The sequence below is a fragment of the Notechis scutatus genome, chromosome 1 (assembly GCF_049901735.1).
Source record: "Notechis scutatus isolate UNSWTSFEM ecotype Mainland chromosome 1, rNotScu1.2, whole genome shotgun sequence".
Classification (NCBI taxonomy): Eukaryota; Metazoa; Chordata; class Lepidosauria; order Squamata; family Elapidae; genus Notechis; species Notechis scutatus.
In genome coordinates this window covers 228376795-228399358 of record NC_142009.1, presented here as the reverse complement: position 1 = coordinate 228399358, position 22564 = coordinate 228376795, and the positions used below count along the sequence as shown (strand labels likewise).

The following is a 22564-nucleotide window of genomic DNA, read 5'->3' as shown; positions in this document are numbered from 1 at the left end:
TTAAAGGTGTTGAAAATGAAATTTCCTTTCTAGGATACTTCTGAAGGCACCTCTTACCTCCTGGTTCCTCATGCTGTAGATTAATGGGTTGAGCATGGGGGTCACCACTACATAGAACACAGAGGCCATTTGGTCTAGGTGATAACTCTGCCTAGAGCTTGGCCGTGCATACATAAAGCTACTGCATCCATAGAAAATGGTGATGACCACGAGGTGAGATGTACAAGTAGAGAAGGCTTTCCTACGGGTTGCAGTAGAATGGAGCTTAAAAATGGTGACCAGAATATAAGTGTAGGAAGTGACAACAGTCAGGATTGTTACTGTTATATTGAGCCCTACAAATACAAATAACAGTAGATCGTTAAGACTGACATCTGAGCAAGAAAGAGCAAGAAGGGGAGGGCCCTCACAATAAAAATTCTTAACAATGTTTGGGCCACAGAAGGACAGTCTAGATGCAGCCATTGTGTGAATGGAAGCATTAATGACCCCAGCAAGGTAGGAAATTGCTATCAGCTGAACACACTTTCTTTGGGACATTGTGATGAAGTAGAGTAGTGGATTGCAGATTGCCACATAGCGATCATAGGCCATCACAGCTAGGAGGTAGCACTCAGTGGTGGCAAATGCACCATAAAAGTAAAGTTGTATAAAGCAACTTGCAAAGGAAATGGACTTCTTCTCATTTAAAAGATTGGATAACAATTTTGGGGTCACTGTTGTTGAATAACAGGTATCCAGGAAAGATAAGCCAGTAAGGAAAAGGTACATTGGTGTGTGGAGTTGAGGACTGGTTCTGATTAAGACAATCATTCCCACATTTCCCATCAAGGTGATGGCATAAACAGCCAAAAATATCACAAAAAGGATCAGCTGCAAGTGTGGGTCCTCTGTCAACCCAGTGAGTATGAATTCTGTCACCCTTGTGCTATTTCCCATTAACACTGTGAAAATAAAAGAAATGCAGCACTTAATATTACATGTTCTCTTAACATTTCAACTACACAAGAAGCTATTTTCTATAATCTGAAATAGGATCTTGGAATATGGAATAAAAAATTAAGTTCTAAAAAGATAAAACTGGGTATGGCATTGTCAATATTCTGAAGATACAGCAGAGGTGGTATTCAGCAGGTTCTGACCAGTTCTGGAGAACTGGTAGAGGATATTTTGAGTAGTTCACAGTCTTCTTCTGACTGAAGATTTTACAGTATCCTTCCCTGCCATGCCCACCAAGCCACCCACAGAGAACTGGTAGCAAAGAAATTTGAATCCCACCACTGAGATACAGCGTATTATAACATTAATGTTTCTTTGTGATTATTATTGAAGAATGACCAAATCAAAAACCATAAAAATAGGGAGCTAGTATTTGTGATCCACAATAAGACCTTACAGTGAAGATTTGGAGTTACATCTATAAAGAATAGCTACTCCATCATTAAAACAGAACAATTTTGAGATTCTTACATTATCCTGATAAACCCAAAGGCCCCCAAACACCCTAAACTTACCCAATTACTCTGATCTCAACCACATCTTCATTGGTTAAAGCATTCCTTCTTTGCTAATTGTGGGTGGATTGCTTCTTTAGGAAATCCTTTCTGAGTGGGTAGAAATCCAGATATATTCAGCTCCAGCTGTCTCTAGGTCTTCTTATTAATTTGGCTGCAGCATTTTCTTGGCTGTCTCTGCAAGGGAATATTTTCTACTGGGAAACCTTGGTATTCCCTCGGTAGTTCTATTCTTAGATAAATGCTTTTTAGAAACAGCAGCTGCATGGTAACTTTTATATCCTCACCTGGAAGCTCCTAAGAGTAGATGTTGAATTAATAGATTTTTCTTGAAACTTTTATTCCAAATTTTAGAAGTTGAAATACAGTTGAAGTAATTAATATGATCAGGTGGGTGTGCAAGAGGACATATTTATTTTATTTATTTATTTATTTGATTTGCCAATTGTTTACAAGATAATAAGTATAAGCGTATACATAGTTGTGAATACATGAAATGGGTACATATAAGAAAAATAAAAGAATAAGAGAAACAATAGGACAGGGACGGTAGGCACGTTGGTGCGCTTATGCACGCCCCCTACTACTATTACCTACTATTACTATTACTAAAGCTCTCATTGTGTTTATCTGTTTGTCCTCTCAAATTAGCCCAAGATCAATTTTACAAACAAGGTATAGTAAATCCATTAATTTAAGGATTGCATAAAATATCTGGAACCTACTACATCAATATGTTCAGTTTTATTCATAGTGGCTGCTGCAGCATCTTTGCGGTCATGCAAACATGTTTTCCATGTTCCCTTCCAGCTTCCCACAAGCAGAGTCAATGGGAAATTCAGCAGTTGGAAATCAATTCTTCTTTTTGCCTACACACATGCATTTTATTTATCTGCTTAGGAAATTAAATATAGACTTATTATTGAAATTCATTTGCCACTGCAGTTATTTTTCTATTGATGATACATAGTCATTTTAGATGACCATTATATCCCATCTGGTAATGGGGTATAAAAAATGTGATCAACCTAATTTTGCCTCGTGGAAAGCCAGCAGGGGGTGGGGAGAGGAGATCATTTTTAAGAACTGCCACCAAATGTCATTGAGAACCCAGCAGGTTGTAGGTTGTCTAGTATATTCTATACTTTCCCTAATATAACACAGATATTTCATCTATAAGTTAGTTGCCAAGTGTCATAATTCAATTTTTTCAGTGCCATTGTAACTTTGAACAGTCACTAAATGGATTGTTGTAAAGTGAGGATTACCTTTATTTATGAGTGATTGCATATATGAACTTCTTTTAGAATCATAGAATCATAGGGCTGGAAGGGACATTAGAGGTCTTCTAGTGCAACTCTCTGCCGAAGGCAAGAGACCTTATTTCATTCCGGACAAATGGCTGTTCAGCCTGTTAGAAATTCTGTTGATTGTACAGCCCTACAGACAGGGTTGGGATTCAATTTTTTAAACAACTGGTTCTGTGGGTGTGGCTTAGTTGGTGGGTGTGGCTTGGTGGGCATGTGACTGGGTGGGCATGGCCAACTCAACATCACTCATGTTAAGGGGCGCTTCTCCTTGCCCGGCCTCTCATGACAGTGGGGATGCTGCAATGGTCATAAGTGTGAAAATGGTCATAAGTCATTTTTTTCAGTGCCATTGTAACTTTGAATGGTCACTAAATGAACTTTTGTAAGTCAAGGATTACCTGTAGAAAAATATAAAAAGCTTCTTTGCTTGCAAAAAGCTGCCCTAAATACGAATCATTAGACTAAAATTAACTGCAAGTTGGAATTACAGATCAGGCAAGGTGCCAGAGCACCTTGAGGAATTAAAATAGTTAAAATGCAGTGATAATTATCAAGCAGTCAAGTCTTGCTCATAAAGTGAAACTTTTTAGCAGAGAGGTCATCTAAGCTCTCCAGAAAAAGTACACCCAGGAAAAGCAATCCTTAGATCCACTTAAAGATACCAGCTGGTCTCACTCACCTCACAAGATATCTTAAGGAAATCATCCAGATTTAAGGAAAGGTCACATCCCCCCAGAAAGACAATAAAAAAAATCAGTGCCAAGCTTGCATCCTGCCTCTTGGAAGTATATCCTAAAAGGACAGTGCCCGATAAAGCAGTGAAGGAAAACCCCCGACCCAGATAGAAAAAGAAACCATGAGGCAGGAAAAAATTCAAACACAATACAAATAATTAAATCACAACAGTAGCTGTTGCTTGTTGAAGCTGAATAGGGAAAATTATCCCATCAGTAAACACAGGATTAAACATCACCAAGCACATTAAAACTTTTGGTGATTAAACTTCACCAAAAACCAGTTTTAGGCCAAAACTCAGAAAGGGTATGTAAACTCACACTTGAATGTAAATCTTTCTAGCTAGTCAAGCCTTGCTGAATGTCACTCATCTTGGTTTCTTGTCATTAAAAGCTCCTTTTTGGTTATTCAATTATTTCTTCAAAGTGCTGATTGTCCAGGGAAGTATTTCCTCCCAACAGCAGTGTAAAAATCTTAAAACAACCCTTCTCCTTTAAAAAAGTCAAGCCTCAGAAACTCCAGAGACAGGAAGTCTAGGCATATTGTAATAAGGGTGGAAAAAAACAAAAGGAGATTACGTCTAACTACCAGTTCTCCGAACTGCTTTGAAAGTTAACAAGGTGTTCTATAGAACAGGATAGAACTGGTAGAACCCCACCCCTGCGTACAGATCAAATAAAATGTAGTCACCATGGGCACTGCTGCTTGTTTTAACTGTAAAAGGAAACTCTACTCAGAACTAAAGAACCGAGGCCTTCCGGTTTGAGTTCCTTCGGCGACAGATAGAAATCCGCGATCGTGCGCGGTTTCAGTCTGGTCTCGCCACTGGAGCGCACTGAGCCGGCTGATTTCGGGGCTAAGCCACCCCATAGAGGTGGTGAAGAGGGGGGAGACTTCCAGCAGGGTTGAGGAGAGCCGCATCTCTCCTCCTCAGCTGGCCATTACTCCCTTTCCCAAAGGCGGTTGCAGCGGTGGTCAGAAATGGCCACCTCAAAGAAGAACTCGACCGGAAAAGAATGTGCAGGAGGAAGATAAGAAGTGAAAGTTTTGGCTGACTGGGTTAAATTGCAAAAGCAACAACTAAGGTACCCTGGAATTTAAATTTACAGAAAAATAACATCGCTCCCAAAGAAGAGTCGGAAGCAGCGAAGGAAAGTGAAAAGGGAAAGGTTTGGGGTTTTTTTCTTCTCTCCCTTTCCCTATACTGACAACTATGAGACTTAAATAACAAATCGGAAAAATCCGCTTTGACATCAACAGGCAATTAAGCTGAAAATAAAACAAAATGTCAAAGGGATAATAAAGATTTTTGGACACTAACATTTTTTTTCATAAGCAGGAAGGGAGAGAAAAAGAATAAAAGGGCAGGATCTGGAAAGAGGGAGGAGACTGCCTGGAATTAAAAAGAACCTACAGTAAAACTTCAACAAGACTTCTAAAAGATACATTTGAACGGAAACTTTGTAACTAAACAGTAGAACCCCAGGAAGAGAAAGTGAAAAAAAGAGCAAAAAGAAACAGCTTGTGTGAATTTGGATTACTTGGTGATCTTTGGATTCTTGGTTATTGCATTTGAATGACTAAAATTAATCAGGTGGTTGTTTAAAAATTTATAAAATGGCACTACTTCTGGATGAATTGAAAATGGAACTTAAAAAGTATAAAGAAGATGCACAAGAAGGGAGATGTTTTTTTGGCTTTGTTTTTCAATTCTTAGAAATGGAGATTTGGAACGATGAGAAACAACAAGAAACGTCTGCAAAACAAGAAGACTGGGACAAAGAAGAAGCCATCTTTAATGAACAAGTAATTCTATGTGGGGAAGAAAAAGGAAAGGGGGGAAAGAGAATGGAGAATTTAAGACTTAAAAAACAACCAAAGAAAAGAAAAATGATTCAAAAAATAAGTATAATACTGGAAAGCAACAGAAGAGGGGAATACAGAAGAGAGAAATAGAGGTAGAGAGACAAGGGGGTAAAAGGGGGAGAGAGAAGAAGAGGGAAGAAGGAAAGGAAAAGAAGTTACAAAGGACCGGAACAAGATATAGAGAAACAGGACCTATTTAGAGATAATGGGTGAAAATTTAACTGAAAAAGGGATTCTGTAAAGGTACCATTTGCCGGCGTATAAGACGACTTTTTTGCCCTAAAAACATGCCTCAAGTGGGGGGTCGTCTTATACGCCGGTAAATACATTGTCACTCGGTGCAAGAGCGACGGGGCGGAGCTCCGCAACTTGCGAAGCCCCTTCAAGCCCAGCCGAAGTCTCTCTTCCTCCTCCTCCTTCCCACCCACCCACCCACCCTCCGCCCGGCTCGGGCGCTGCGGAGGCCAATCTGGAGGTGGGGTGGGGGTGGAGCGGGAGGGTCTCTGGGGGCCGCCGCCAGCCAGCCCCGAGCCGCGTAATGGCCCGGGAGTGGGGGAGAAGGTGGTGGGGTGGACTGTGGCGCCCTCCTTCTGGGCAGCGGGCGGGGGCGGCAATTTGCTCCTCCCGCTTCTCCCTCCCTCTTTGAAAGACCGGGAGGGCTGTGCTTGGGGCGGGGGGGTGTCCTCAGGAAGTTCCTGATGGGACCCGCTGGGCAGGGCCACCCGGCTCCCGAGCTGCTTTCCAGGGTCCCCTTGGGAAGAAAAGGGTCCGTGGCGGTGGAAGAAGGCGAGCGCCCTCCTCCCGCCCCTGTCCCGTCCCGTCCCTCCTCTTGTCCCCTCCTCCTCCCCGCTTAAGAGAGAAAGATCTGCCTCCCCTGCACCGAGCTTCCACCCGCGCCGCGTCTCCCAGCAGCGCGCTGCAACTTGGGAACCGGCCAAGCGACTTTAAAACCGAGCGGAGGCCAGAGATAGCCGGAATTACCCTCCACACCACACACACACACACACACACACACACAGAGAGAGAGAGTTGGCAGCTGTCCATCCCCCACCCTTGAGTCCCGATGGCACGCACGCGGGGCTGTCACAAAGAAAGGGAGAGGAATTGAGTGCCAGCCTGAGAAAGGCGAAGCTGCCTCTCTAAAGCATTTTGGTGGCTTTGTAAGTTTGGGGGAAAGGGGTTGGGGGTGTCAATCAAGAATTATATCCAGAATACCCCAAGTGTTACAACTTACCGTATTTGCCGGCGTATGAGACGACTTTTTGCCTTGAAAAGCATGCCTCCAAGTGGGGGGTCGCCTTATACTGCGTAGTATATAACAAAAACTATATTTTGAGTGGAAATGTTGGGGCTCGCCTTATACGCCCAGTCGCCTTATACGCCGGCAATACGGTACATAAGATTGTATTGTTATATTAGTAATAGAAATAACTTTAGAAAATTGGAAACAATGTATGATTAAAATGAGGGATAAAATAGTTAGTGTAATTTAGTGAAATGTTTGTTAATAAAATAAGTGAAATAAAATAAATGAGAAAATTGAATTTGGAAGGGATGGGAACATTTTAATTAGTTAATGTTTTATAAAATATAAATGAAGAGGGGGGGGGAATTAATTATGGAAAGCTTATAATTGTTCCCATAGAAGTATGATATTTAATTGAAAAGTAATGTTAAAGAAGTTAAGATTTTAATGAATATTAACATTAATGATAGAATTGAATTGGAATGGAATGTGTTGTTTTAATTACATATATTGATATTTTTTTCTTTTTTTAAGAATATAGTGTGTATTTTAAGAATGTACCAAGCAGAATCCAAATGGAAGTTATGTATTATATTGAATGTTATAACTTTAGGGTATATATTGAAGCCTAAATAAGAGTTAAATGGATAAACTTAAAAGATATAAAGGCGTCATACTCCAATCAGTAACTACAGGAGAAACTTTGTTTAATGAGAAAAGATAATAAATAATTGAAACAGGACAGACAAAAAATATAAATATAATGATTTGAATTGAGACGAGATAATTAAAATAAAATTGAGAAAATTAAAAGAGGGGAGAAGCTATGCAGAAAATGTAAAACAGTAATAAGATATGGAATAGAACATAAAAATGAGCATGAAATTGAATTTGTGTCTGTACAAAGAAATGTAACCCGGGATTATGCTACTTTCAAAAAAGATGTTTTATTTGTATTTTTTTGTGAAAACTCAAATAAAATTTACAAAAAAACCCAAAAAACTAAAGGACCATAGGCTATACTGTTCATTATAGAACAGTATTGAAATAAACTTAGATAATAAACTTACAAACTCAAATTCAGCCATCTACTGGCTGAATACTTCTCTAATTGTTGCAATACAAAATACATTCTAACATGTATTCCAACACAAACTTTTCTTGAATAATTCAACAATGGAGCAGCACAACTCCAGGAAGCAAGCTTCCATTGATTAAGTGTTCTTACTGTCAGGAATTTCTCCTTAGTTCCAGGTTGGATCTGTCTTTCATGAGCTTCTATTATTCTTTTTGTATTGACTCAGTATGGCCTCACTAGTGCAGGATAGAGCAATATTATCACTTTTCATGAAATTGATACTATTCCACTTTTCATGCAGCCTAAAACTGCATTGACTTTTTTGTCAATTGCATCACACTCTGGCTCATATTTAAGTTATAGTCCATTTGGACACCAAGATCCTTCTCACAGTTGCTACATGCCTTGCTTTTCTCTTGTCACTGAACTGCATCTTGCTGGATAGGTCCCAATGCTCATGTCTGTCAAGATTCTTCTGAACTATGACCCTATCTTCACGGCGGGGTTGGGGAAAGCCTTTCCACCTACCATCCGAGGGTCAGGAACCCCTGTGGGAAGGTGGAGTCCTCCGCACAAACCCGGAAGTCATCCCTCTGCGGGGAAGCCCTGACCTGACTCCTTTCCCGTGGGCGCCACTGCAGCTGGTGGGAAGACGGGGCGGTCCGAGAACGGCCTCCGCGGAGCTCCCTTCGCTGGATCTCCCCACCAAACGCCTGCCCATCTATTCCTTGTGAGAATGGAATGGCGTTTGGCTTTTCACCGCTTGCTCTAAAGGGCGCATCTGTCGACATTTGCCTGCCTCAGGGACCCCGCGCGTCATACCAAATGCGGGAGCACGGTTGCCTTATCGGCGCTCTCGAGAGGTTCTCAACCCCGTCCTTGCGGAAGGTCCGTCGAAGCCAGGTATCCCTCGATGACTGCACGTACCCGAAGTAGGACTCCGGCAAAGGGCCGTCCTCCTCCTCGGGTGTGTTCGCGGGGAGAACGGGTGGCACCAGAACGGCTTTCTATCGGAACCGGGCAGAAATAGCTCCATGGTCCACAGCGATGGCCCAGACGGGGAGGTGAGGTTGGGTAGGTTCCTCAAGAACTTAGTCCTTTTGTGTGGTCCAGAAGGGCAGATCAGCGTCCTTTGGGGGAGGTTTCCAGCAGCCAACCCAAACCACTGTGGGCACCTTGGACCCAGAGCGGGTACCCATGTATGGATGGGAGGTCAAGAGAGGGCGGTCTACCACTATGTCAGTTGATGGAAAGGTTCCTTCTACCAGGATGAAGAACTTAACTTGTTTGATGTACAGTTATCCAGGGAGACTCAAGAAGGGCCAGTCTGTTGGGCTCCCCAAAACCAGGGTTAGTCCGGTCCACTGCATCCCTGACCCCCCCAAATAGAGCTTGGTCTAGTAGGCTCACAGAGATGCTGACCAGATGTTCTACTGGGCTTTAGACAGCCAGGTAGGACAAGTCAACGGGGCATCTGATAGCCTAAGCAAGGACTAGTCTACCAGACCTCTGATGCCCAGCTTGGAGGGACTGGTCTACTGCTTCTTGGTCATAGTGATCTACTGGGCTTCCAACAGCCTTGACAGGCCCATGTTTCTGCATTTCCAGTGGCCAGAGCTGTGATTGGTTTGCCCACCTTACTAGCAGTCTTCTGGGCTTGCCAAGAAATTGAGTAACTGATGCCAGAACAGCCTGCTCTTGGAATGATTGCATGTGATGCACCAGCCAAATCAAGGCAAAGATGTTCCTTGCCATGATCTCCATTTTGGAGCAGGATCCATGAAAATCACAACCTATTTTTGGTAGTATAATCCAATTCAAAAGTCTTTTAAATCTTCTCGGTAGACTTCATTTGCTTGGTCATGGAGCCCCAGGTTCTGCAGCACCCAAAATGCACTCGAACACTGTCTGGTCTCATAATGAAGCAGCTGCAAGCAAGAACAAGCTGATAGCACACCAAGCATTCCACAATCCAAAACTCAGCCCATTAGATTTCTGACACAGGAACCTTAACTTTATCCAGTTAAGTTTGATAATAGAGGCCAATCCCCATTGCCTTTTCTCTAATCATCCATGGTGATGTATGGTCTTATTGTGGGTTCATAAATATTAATCCCACTGGCAAGAACCTGGGCAGAATTTTGTTCTGAATCCTGCGGGGTGTAAGAAGGGGAAGCAGGAAGGAGGGAGGGAGGAAAGAGAAGAAAAGTAAGCTAAGAAACATTGTTTTGTTCAAGGAAGATAAGAACTCCTTTGTTTTTGTTTTTATCATTTTATTATCATTTTAGCCTCTACAATGATTCATATTTACTGGATATTGCGGTTACAAGTACATAGGTGACATTGAATTTATATTCCTATCCTGTTGCAAAAATATATTAGCTGAAATAAAAGATAGCTATAATTATTCTGCAAGAATAATTAAATTCTGCTCTGGTAACCAAAAGGAATATAACAATCCAGCATATTAATAAATATTAGTAGAAAAAAATATGAAATGGATAAAAAGTAATTTGAAATAATTTGTGATTGGCCCATGACCTTGGCCATAGGCCATTAACCATATTGCTAACCATATTCATTTTTTCTTGTTATGTTTATGATATAAAAGAGAGTTTTTCCCACAAACAAATTTATTCTTTAAGATTAATTTCAAAGTCTTAATATTCCAAATCCAATATTCCAATGTTTTCTGAGTCATTAGTCCATTTAAAACTTTCTGTAGCCAAAGCCTTGTCTTATTTTTGCTGTTTATTTTAATTATTTAAAGATTATAAAGATAGATATTCATTTTCTTATATTAAGGATTAAAGGCACTCACCCAGTGTTTGTGATTTTGTTTCTTAGAAAGTATCTAACTTCTTTGAAGCAGTTAATAGGAAATCATGGAAAGTAGTAGCAGAGGAAATGTGAACTGGAGATGTTATGATGAATTCTCTTGTCTTCCAATTCTTATTCCATCCTGAGGAATAACTGTTAGGAGAACAGCTTGGGCAATTTCATGTCCTCTCTTTGTCTAGAGAGGACATGAAACCTGAGGATCAGGAACCCCCATGGGATGGCGGAGTCCTCTGCATGACCCTGGAAGTCATCCCGCTGCGGGGAAGCCCTGACCTGACTCCTTTTCCAGTTGGTGGGAAGACGGGGCGGTCCAAGAACGGCTGCTTTTCACACAGCTGACATCAAGTCACCTGCTTTTTAACCAAATCTTTTCAAAAATAATTTAATGTAACTTTCATTTTCAAACTTTTTAATTTCAAGCATGTAAACATGTTTTTTTCTGGACCCCAAAAATGAACCAAAAGGTCAGTGAACTATACAACTGCAGAAAAGAAAAGGTTTATAAAAGTGTGTGTGTGTGTGTGTGTATGTGTGTGTTTGTATGTCTGTGTCCTGAATTTAAAAATACAGTGATGGACAGGAAATTAGATACTTTCTCCTAAGTGCTTCTGAGTCTGCTTATTCCCTTCTCAGAAAATAATAATGGGGAAGTGAATTGGTGCAGGAGAAGATATAAATCCAATGTCCCAAAGTGCTTTTTCAAGAGGCAACTGGATTTTCTGGACGTCCAGAAAAAAAGCACCTTTAGGACAACCATGAGCAGATGACTGAGAATCTCCATAGACATATAAATCCAATATGCTCCTGCCCTCTTAATCTACTGTTGAAGTACCATTTTGTTAACGTTGGTGCTGAAAAATAGTTGGGGTTTTAGTGAGAAGATGATGGAAACAATTATTTTGCCATACTTGAACCATGCAGTAAGACTTTAGATAACAGAGCTCTCTGAATGTTAAGATTATCCAGGCTAGCTAAAGGATAAAAAAGAAATATGTTCTATGTGAGAACAGCTTATTTGGGGGGGATTAAAAGAAAAACAGAAAAAAGGAAAAGGCAATTAATATAGAAGGACTTCTGAGAATAAATCTATATTAATATTTTCAGGGTAAAAAGTGCAAATATCTTGACATTAACTGTTTGTGGCATTCATCTTATACTACTATTTTGTGCATTATTTACAAATATATACAATTTATGCGAATGTAAGAATTCGTTTTCATTCATATTTTCTTAGGGTATCTTCTATTTCATTGCTTTCTTTTTCAGAGTTTTCTTTACCTCCTCATTCCTGAGACTATAGATGAGAGGATTTATCATAGGAATCACAACTGTATAGAAGACAGATACAACTTTGTCTCTCTTCAAAGCATAGCTGGAACTTGGGCGTGAGTAGGTGAAGAGGATGGAGCCATAATACAAAGTGACAGCAGTTAAGTGAGAGGCACAAGTTGAGAAGGCCTTCAGTCTCCCTTCAGTAGAACGTATCTTCAAGATGGCTGCCAGAATGAGGACATATGAAGCAAGGATAAGTGCCAGGGGTATAATTACATTAGAGACAAGAATGAAGAACAGCACTGATTGGTAGCTCTCAGGCACATTACAAGAAAGTTTGACTAATGGAGGTAGGTCACAGAAGAAGTCATCAATTATGTTTCCATTACAGAAGCTCAACATGAAGGTTTTGATAGTCATTATTGTAGCATTGATGAAACCACTGAGATATGAGAGTGTCACCAGTCCTGTGCATAACTTTCTGGACATATAAGTGGCATACAGCAGTGGGTTTGTAATGGCCACGTATCGGTCATAGGCCATGGCTGCAAGAAGATAGCATTCACTGAGGGCAAGACCAGCAGAGAAGAAGAACTGAGCAGCACAACCTCCAAAGGAAATGCTCTTGTCTTCAGAGATGCTATTCACCAGGATCTTTGGGGAATAAACAGAGGAATACCAGAGATCCAGGAAAGATAAGTTTCCAATGAAAAAATACATAGGCGTATGGAGGTTGGGGCTGCCATAGATAAGTGCCATTAATGTAATGTTTCCTGTGAGGCTGGCTATATATATTAATAGAAATGTTACAAATAGAATCAGTTGTAGGTTTTGGTTGTCTGTGAATCCCAAAAGGATAAAATTCATCAACATAGTGTGATTTTCTTTCTCCATGAAATATTTAACTGTTAAAAAAATATGCTGCAGTTATTTCATCAGGTTAGCATAAATTCTCCAAGTGCTATACTACAGAAACTTTAACATGCAAATTGCAAAGATTACACATTTTCCTTAAAAACACACACAAAAATGTTGGGGGGGATCATCTATGTTTGATTATATCCTAAGAATACAATTAATATTTGAATAAGGAAAATTGAACATTTCTGTTTCTGCTTAGTGAAACTTACTTTCTTCTCAACAACGAGTACATTTTTTTCTCTTCAGGATTCCTGGAGTTTGGACATTTCAGTGGTAAGAACTTTGTGGGTGGGTGAACAAGTCATACTAGAATTCACCACAATGCAGGCACAGGCAACTGAACAAAGTTAGATTAGTGCTTTAGACTTGAAGAGAAGTGACTTCCACAAACTAAGAGAGAATAGAAAGGATTCCTTGGATGGAAATTCTAGAGGGAAAAACTGTTTAGGATGCCTGGGAAACTGATACACGAGATAATGATAGCAGTCTTCCAGTATTTGAGGGGCTGCCACAGAGAGGAGGGGGTCACAGAGAGGAAGGGGTCAAGCTATTTTCTAAAGCGCCTGTAGGCCAGACAAGGAATAATGGATGGAAACTGAACAAGGAGAGATTTAACCTGGAAATAAGGAGAAACTTTCTGACAGTGAGAACAATCAACCAATGGAACAGCTTGCCCTCGGAAGTTGTGGGAGCACCATCACTTGAGACTTTCAAGAAGAGATTGGACTGCCATTTGTCAGAAATGGTGTAGGGTCTCCCGCTTGGGTGGGGGGTTGGACTAGATGACCTACAAGGTCCCTTCCAACTCTGATTATCTGTTAATAAAGGCCCAAACAAAAACAATACATCAGAGAGAGAGATGGGGGGAGGGAAAGAGAGAGAGAAGTTAACATCATTACTTGGGAAAACCGAGAAAAAATAAGATTTGTCAAGAAATAAGGTGATTAGTAGAAGCCACATGGGTTTGTTAAAAACAGATCATGCCAGACAAACCTTATTGCCTTCTTTGATAAAGGGAGTAAATGAATGGACCAAAGAAATACTGTGGATCAGAGGTGGGTATTCAACAGGTTCTGACCAGTTCTGGAGAACCGGTAGCAGAAATTTTGAGTAGTTCAGAGAACTGGGAAATCCCACCTCTGACTGGCCCTTCCCCCATATATTCTCTGCCTCCTAAGTCCCAGCTGATTGGCTGGGTCTTCTTTTGTTGCCCTGCACAGGAGAATGGAGCTGGAAAGCAGGTTAGTGGGGTGGGGAGGGAATGGGATTTTGCAGTAACCTTCTCGCAGGAGTGGGGAGGGAATGGTGATTTTACAGTATCCTTCCCCTGCCACACCCACCAAGCCATGCCCACAGAACCGGTAGTAAAAAAAATTTGAATCCCACCATTGCTGTGGATATACTATTACTTGGACTTCAGTACAGCATTTGTCAAAGTAGACCACATTCTACTTTTTGATATGATGGAACAATGTGAGGTAAACCACCTAATGGATTTGCAGATGGCTGATCAACTGCACTCAGTGTGTAGTCCTCAATGGAACTACATATACATGGAGGGAAGCATGCAATGGGGTACCTCAAGGTTCTGTCTTGGGTCCAGTGCTCTTCACCATCTTCATAAATGACTTAGATGAGAGGATTAAAGGGGTGTTCATCGCATTTGGGGATGACACAAAGCTGGGGGCAATTGCTAATACTTCAGAAGATAGTCTCAAGATGCAGAAGGCTCTTGACTGACTTGAGCATTGGGCCCTATTCAACAAGATGCAATTCAGTGGTGAGAAAAGTAAGGTCCTGCAATTAGGAAAAACCAGCTGCGCAGGTACAGAACAGGCAGTGCCTTGCTAAACAGTAGTGCCTATGAAAGGGTCTAGGTGTCCTGGTGACTTAAGTCAGGAGTGTGCTGCAGCTTCCAAAGAAGTCAACGCAGTCCTCCAACAACAGAGAAATAGTATCAAGATCATGAGAAGTGATAGTACTATTCTACACCACACTGGTGAAGTTGCCTTTGGAATACTGCAAGCAGTTCAGGCCACCATGATACAAAAAAACGATACTGAAGCCTTAGAAAGTATGCAAAGAACAACAAATATAAGGGGCCTGGAAGCTAAATCATATGATGAATGGCTAAGTGAAGATAAGGCCTAGGGGTGACGAGGCGGCAGTCTTCCAATACATGAAAGGGCTAACATGGAATAGAGTGTAAATTTACTCTCCATAGCACTTGAAGACAGGACAAGAAGCAACGGGGAAGCTCATCAGAGGGAGATCTAACCTGGAAACAAGGAATTTTCTGGCATTGAGAATGATTAATCAATGGAATAGCTTGCTTCCTGGAGTTGTGGATGCTCCATCGCTGGAGGTTTTCAAGAAAAGATTGAACAACCATTTTTCTAGGATAGTATAAAGACTCACACCTCAGTGGGGGCAACGCATTGAACTAGAAGACTTCCAGTGTCCTTCCCAGTTCTATGATTCTATGTCTCCAAGGGGCGGCAAAAAGTCTGTCTTGTCCATATGACTGGAACTTTATGTCAAAATGGAAGTCAATATAATTATACTGTAGTCTTAGTAGCTATGATATTTCCATAGTTTGAATCAATTAATTTAGAAAACTTGATAGAAATATTGATGCTCTTTGTTATATCATACCATAAATATGAACATAACATTTGCTGCAAATCATTGGGAGACCTCAGGCAATAACATGCATAGACAACTAAATATATATTCATATCCCCAATTAACATCGCTAACAGTACCTGTACACCTGTAAATTGATTAGTTAATCAATCCATGGATATAAAAAAATCTTTGTCTTACTTTTGGCTTTGAGTATATGTGATATGTATGGTGGGGGGAACATCTTCAAGTCAGTTTTGACTTCTGATGACTACCTGAACAAGTTCCTGCAGTTCTTGGCAGGATTTTCAGAAGTAGTTTGCCTGTGTCTTGGTCCTAGGACTGAGAGAAAGGGACTGGCCACAAACCACCCAGCTGGCCTCATCTTTTTTTTTTTTTTTAAAAAAAAACTTTATTAAAATTTTTAACACATATAAACAAAACATAGGATGTAGTGACATAAAATATCTTTTCTAGAAGAAACAAATAAACCATCTTATTTGAAAAGAAGATAATTCCAAATTTATCACACTTCTATATATATATTTATCTTGTCTACTCAACTTCTTATCTTTTACTCCCTTTCCTTCTATTTAATCATATTTCTTCTGCCTTAATATATTTTCATTAGTATTCTTCCACATCCTATCAGACTTAAACAAACATTACACAAAACATAAATACATAAAACTTCTTTTTGGAAGGTGGCTTACCCCGAGTTAACTCTTTTTATACAGACATCAATCAAAATTTATACTCACTTAATATACTATCTCATCTTATTTAGCATTCTCTAATTTTCCATATATTTTCTCTCTCCTACTCATTCTTTTAATTCTGTTTTATTTATTCCCTCTCAATTAAATAATTATATTTGCATCTTTGGTCCGTTTTCTTTCAATCACCTACTTATCCTTTCTATCTAATACAATATTTCTCCTGTAAACCCAAATTGAAGTATGACAACTTTTTATCTTCCCCCTAAACAACACTTAAAATAAAACATATTTTCCGTGCTGATTCTGCTCCGTACATTCAAAGTATTACATTTCAAAATAATAAAACAAACAAATAATATTGAGTTTGATAAATAATAATAAAACTAAAAACAAGTAAAAAAAAGAAATATTAAATTTATAATACAATAAAAACAATGTTTTAAATTCTATTATTAATTCTTAAACAATAAAGATAATATTTCATAAGAAATTAAACTCTATAATTAAATCATGGCTTCCCTTTAATACATTTTTAAATCATATAATATTCTAATTTTCTAACTCAGCTTCAAATACTAATATCTACAATGCATTCTTATGTACTTTTGCAGAATCATTTTTAAAAAATTATCTCACCCCTTATCTCTGAAAAAAAATTCATTTTTTAGCATCTTGTTTAAAGCCTTTATGACTTCTCTTTCCTTTTCCCCTTTCTTTCTTCTCCATTCTAACTTTTTGACCCCACCATCTCTCCAATTTCACTCTCTTACTTCCCTCTCTGTTGTATTTCTCTTTTCTGTTGCTTTCTGACATCATATCGCTTTTTCATCTCATTTTTCTTTTTCTTGGTTGCTTTTTTAAGTTCTAAGTTCATCTTTTCCTTGCCCCCCTTCCGCTTTTCTTCCTCCACTAAGTGCGTATGTCCATAAAGATGGCTTCTCCTTCATCCTGTCGTTGTAGGTAGAAATCGCCATTTCCAAAAAATGAAAGATAGATCCAGAAGAGTCCTTATCTTCTTTTTTCAGTCTTTGAAATTCCATTTAGTCCTTCAAAAGATAATGCCATTTTTTCTTTCTTTCTTTTATAATGCAACCCTAATGTCTTTAATCCCCCCCGCTTTTTAACAAGCTTTCACAGAAATCTCACAGTCACAAAGCAAGCCAAATCAGAGCAAACAGTTTCATTTAGCACTTTCTTCTTTCTATCTTTTCACCTCCTTTAGGGTAGAATTCAAATACACACTTCCAAGATGATCTTCTAGAAGTTTTAATGTCTTTTAATCCTGTTCTTATAGGCTCAAAGCAATCTCCTTCAGTACAATCTTATAATGAGTCTTTATCTCTTCCCTTCCCCTTGTAAAAAATAAAAGGAATTTTAAGTTTTTTAAATCCAATGTCCAGAAATCCTTTATCCCTTGGCTTTAAATTTCAAATTGAGTTACCTTCGGTGCCCAAGTAGATTTTCCAGATCTCCGTCTGTTATTTCTATGGGGAGGGAGAGTAAATAAAAAGCTTCCCCTTCAGCTCACCGCAGCTTTCCGATCTTCTTTGACAAACAATATATCCTCAGGCAATTCAAGCAGTTCAGTTTACAGGGTATTTAAGAGTTCTTATTGTCTCGGCTCAGCCAACACTTTCACTTTCAGCTTCCTCCAGCACAAATCTTACCCGGCTGCAGGCTTCTTTGTGACGGCCATCACTGACCGCCGCTCCACCACCTTGGGAAAAAGGGGTTTTTCCGGCTGGGGAGGGGGTCTGCGACACCCCCAAACCCCTGTCCGGATCCCCTCTCTCTTCAGCTGCCTCTACAGGGCAGCCATATCCCCCAGACCCATTTGGATCAGGGGCACTTTGGCAGCAAGCACAGCAGGAATCGTGAGCTGTCGCGAATTCCTGCTGCCACCGAAGTCATGCAACCGGAAGGGCCCAGCTGGCCTCATCTTAAGACAGGACTAAAACTCATGCTTTTCCAGTTTCTAGCCTGGTCCCCAACCACTATACCAACTGGCTCTGTACTCTGTACTCTGTACTCAGTGTTGAATAATTTGCTAAACAGTCCATTAATTCTCATGCATGCTTCCCTTCCCTTCTCTTCCATCATATACTGCTCTTCAATCACTTTTTAACTCCATATTGACTCAAAATATTTCTGAGTCAAGGTTTATTAACTTTATTCTATGGTTTCCTTAAATCAACAAACCTACATTACACTTCCTTTTTTTAACCTTTGTATAGTACTCATTGACCTGATTTAAACACTCTTCCCGCAGCGTTCTTTCCTAATTTGCTCATGGTCCAAATTTTCTCATGACCATCTTTTGCACCCACAGTCAGAACCCTGAAAAGGGAACAAACTAATATCCAAGTAGTGTTTGCTTTCACTTGTGCAACTTTGTTCTTTGTATAGGGGAGAAATGTTCTTCCAGTGATCAGGAACAGGTGCAGTCTTCACATACACAATAAAGTAGTCATTTAGCCACTCCATATGTAAGCCAAAGTCCATCACTGGATATTCTCCAGTTACACTGTCCTTACAGCATTTATGATTTTTTTCTATCTATAGTTCTCAGTCAGTAATGTTTATATGAAGTGTTTCAGTCCAACTCTTTAGTATATGATTTTTTTTTCCTATACAAATATCTAAAATACTCCTTCCAGTCTTCACTCACTTCTATTTTACACAAAATCATTGTAAGACCTTATATGAAAATTATATGGCTGTATGAAAATCATTGTATTTTCTATTCTTTTGATTAGAGATGATTCCTTGTTTAGCCTTCTTTTCACTTCTATCCATATGAATTTCAACTTTATTCCACATTATAAGTCTATGCTTCCTCAGACACATTACATTCTTTTTCTTTCTCTTAATTTCACAGACTTATAGCTATTTTCTTTTTTTATATCATTTGTTAACTCATAGCATTTAATATTCACTCCTCTTACAAACCTGTAGTCATATAAGGAAGTGTGAAGATGGGTTGCTTCTCCTTCTTTCTTCCCTGTTTAGAATTAAACTGGATCTATTTGGAGACCAGTCTCCTCAAGAAAAAACAGTTTTGACTTTTGATGATACTTCTGATAGGTTGCAGCAATTGTGCTTGTAGATTCTGGAATTATATAAATTCAGAATATCAAATTCTCATGCTTCCAGGACCCAGAACTAATTTGTCAAATGAAGTTCAGGAAAAATAATTCTACATGGATACAATTATATTAAAAATGCTGTTTGGAAAATGCTGAGGGATATTTATTTAGAAGATTGTATTGTCTCTCAAGGATACCATCCAAGGGACCTCTTTAATTGGAGATGACTTCAAAGTTATGCTGTGATTAAAGGTTAGCTATTATATGAACAGACAAATTAGTAAAAAATAACCGTGATGAGAAAATAGACTTGAGAACTCATCCCCTAAATCCGTTCTCAGATATTTATTTCTATTTGTAGGTATATATGTATGTGTGTATGTATATATATATGTTGTGGCCCCGATTCCCGAGCCTATGCTGTCAGAGGAAGAGGACCTGGAAGATGAGGAGGAGGAACTGGGAATGTCTTCCCCCCCAGGACCTTCCTCTCTGGCAATGCCTTCCTCCCCAGGACCTTCCTCCCTGGTAATGCCTCAGGTTCCATCAGACAACTGAGAGGAACAGCCTGAGATTAATCAGGAGGAAGGCATATCAGAGCAGCCCCTGACAGGGAGTAAAGAGGAAGAGTGTTGGCTCGATCCTAAGCAGTGTCATAATGAGAAACGTGAGCAGCAACGTAGGAGGCATGGGAGGGTCAGAGAGTGAGCTGAGTCACTGAGCCACACCCCACAGGGGATAAAAGTGGGTGTGTTTTCTCCTGAAACTTTGTACGGGACAAAGTTTAACCTTACTTCAGATTTTCTTTGTGGACTGCCTTGTGATTTTCTGTGAGTAAAATTTTATTTGCTATCAGTTCGGACTTGGCAGGCAGGACGTGGTGGAATGCCAAGAATATTATCAGTTCCAAAGAATTAACTCTGTGAAGTCCGAACCAGCTTGCCTGACTGTGTTTGTGTGTGTGTGTGTACTCTTTCATCTTTTCGAAAGAGGAAATGCGAGACAAAACACACACACACACATAAATATTTCCATTTGTAATTTTATCTATTCTCTTTATAAATTACATTGAAAGTTCTAATTGCTTGCCATTTTTTCCCTAAACACTTATACATTTGATGCAATAACTTTGAACATTCGTAAGTATCGTAACATTTTCTATGATGTTTTTAAATTCTAATGTGATGGTCTCCTTTAGAATGTCTCTTGGCTTACAGAGTCTTACTTTTAGTACGCTTTGACCGGGGATGGGATTCTACCAGTTCGCACCTATTTGCTAGAACCAGTTGTTAACATTCTAAGCAGTTCAGAGAACCGGTTGTTAGAAGAAATTACTGGCCTAATCCTGTAAGGAAGGCAGGAAGGAAACATTCTGGTGTTGCTTACAGAAACTGCCTCTCCGTTAACCCTTATTACATTTTTGGCAGGACTAGACTTCCTGTCTCAGGAACGTCTCTGGAGTTCTTTTCCCCTCCTTTGCTGGTCCTTTGCTTGTGTGGAGTGACCATTCAAAGTTACAATGGCACTGAAAAAAGTGACTTATGACCATTTTTCACACTTACAACTGTTGCAGCATTCCCAGTCATGAGAGGCCAGGCGAGGAGATGCATGCCTCGATATGAGTGATGTTGAGTTGGCCATACCCAGCCAATAACATGACCACCAAGCCATGTCCACCCAGTCACATGACCACCAAACCACACCCACCAATTAAGCCACGGCCACAGAATCGGTTGTTAAAAAAATTGACTTTGGCTTTGACTCATTAACACACATATTCACACATATTTATGTATGATTTATAAATTTATCCTGGTGAAACATTCTAAAAAGAAAATTAGAATAACCAGAGTAAATCTTATAGCTATGGCATCCTCTTCATGTCCATAAACTTGTATGTAATGCAGTGATTGATTATTGTATAAGATTTCATATTTATGAAATATATGTTTTTAAAAAGACACACTATTCCTCAGATACAAATTTTATTTATTTTTAAATTTATTTATTTATTATTTGATATTTATTCCACCTTTATTATTGTTTACACATAACTCAAAATGGTGAACATACCTAATACTCCTTTCTCTTCCTATTTTCACTATAACAACAGAATAGAATAAATATAATTCTTTTATTGGCCAAATGTGATTGGACACACAAGGAATTTGTGCTGGTGCAAATACTCTCAGTATACATAAAAGAAAAGATACATTCATCAAGAATCATAAGGTACAATACTTAATAATAGTCATAGGTTACAATAAGCAATCAAATGTTACTAGGAAACAGTCCATATAAATAGCAAGGATACAAGCAACAAAGTTACAGTCATACAATCACAAGAGGGAGGGGATGGGTGATAAGCAGTGATGAGAAGATTAATAGTAATAGTAGTGCAGACTTTGTAAATATTGGACAGTGTTGAGGGAATTATTTGTTTAGCAGAGTGATGGTGTTCGGGGAAAAACTGTACTTGTGTCTAGTTGCCCCCACAGTCTAAGCAGGGTTGGATAGCTGATCTGATCTGTTTCATACTCAGCTGTGGCAAAGTTAATTTTTATTATTTATTTATTTTAGATATTGTGGCTCTATTTCCCCCCAGCTCCTGAATATTACCTTCTGTAAGGGAAATGTTGGCTGGAGGGCTTTGCATTTCTAAACAAAACAGGAGAGTAACATTAGTCAGTTTTCCTTTTCTTCTTGGCATTGTCTTGTCACCAAGACCTGGAACTTTTTTCAGGCTTTTTAAAAATTCATTTTCTTGGGGTTTCTGGATTCATAGAAGCGAAGACAAATAACCTCTTTGGGGAACAAGTATGCTGCAAAAAGGAAGTGTCATCATATGGTTATTCTGTATATAATTGTAATTAACCATATATTAATTTCAGTGGGAAGTAAGCATGACTAACTTGTCCTTAATATTGTAGTTGGGTTTGGGTACCAAGTGATAATGTATTATCTACTAGCCTTGAAACAATTGTTTACATAGCCCCTTATTCAACTTTAAAATGAAACCAGAATAAATTTGTTCTTTTTCAAAGGTAAAGCATTTGGAAATCAGTTGATATTAAAACTTATTTGGAGGTTGTTGTTCTGACTGGAGTGAAATATACATATATTTAACATCAAACATAACAGGAGATAGGTTTATTGTTTTAAGTCTAATGTTACCCTTAGAAACCACGTGATGAAGCCAAGTTTTCTTACATCAAATGCTTGATTTTCATGGTGAAAAAACCCCTATCGTTTGCTTTTCAACTAGAAAACTGTAGATTCCTACATAGAACCTTACATACAACAAACAAGCACCGTGACATTTTTAATTTAGCTTCTTAAACTGAGAGATGG

At 39.3% G+C, this 22564-nt stretch overlaps 2 protein-coding genes and 1 long non-coding RNA gene across 3 annotated transcripts; all 3 read right to left on the bottom strand.

Moving 5' to 3' along the window:
- On the bottom strand, window positions 1–948 carry LOC148133224 (olfactory receptor 5J3-like). Its single transcript, XM_087953912.1, has one exon. The coding sequence runs from the start codon at window positions 937–939 to the stop codon at window positions 1–3; it is 939 nt and encodes a 312-aa protein (XP_087810038.1). The 5' UTR covers window positions 940–948.
- Window positions 949–11820: 10872 nt separating this feature from the next.
- Window positions 11821–12756, bottom strand: LOC113424781 (olfactory receptor 9G19-like). The gene is given in 1 exon segment (XM_026686634.2): window positions 11821–12756. A coding segment is annotated over 1 exon segment (936 nt).
- Window positions 12757–16261: 3505 nt separating this feature from the next.
- Window positions 16262–16521, bottom strand: LOC148133223 (uncharacterized). The gene is made up of 2 exons (XR_015747214.1): window positions 16396–16521; window positions 16262–16347 (listed from the first exon to the last, which is right to left on the bottom strand). It is a non-coding gene; the product is annotated as an uncharacterized LOC148133223 (long non-coding RNA).
- Between the last annotated feature and the right edge of the window lie 6043 nt (window positions 16522–22564).

What these genes read in the sequence shown, in the direction of transcription:
- LOC148133224 (XM_087953912.1), bottom strand. Translation starts at nt 939, where the DNA reads ATGGGAAATAGCACAAGGGTGACAGAATTCATACTCACTGGGTTGACA.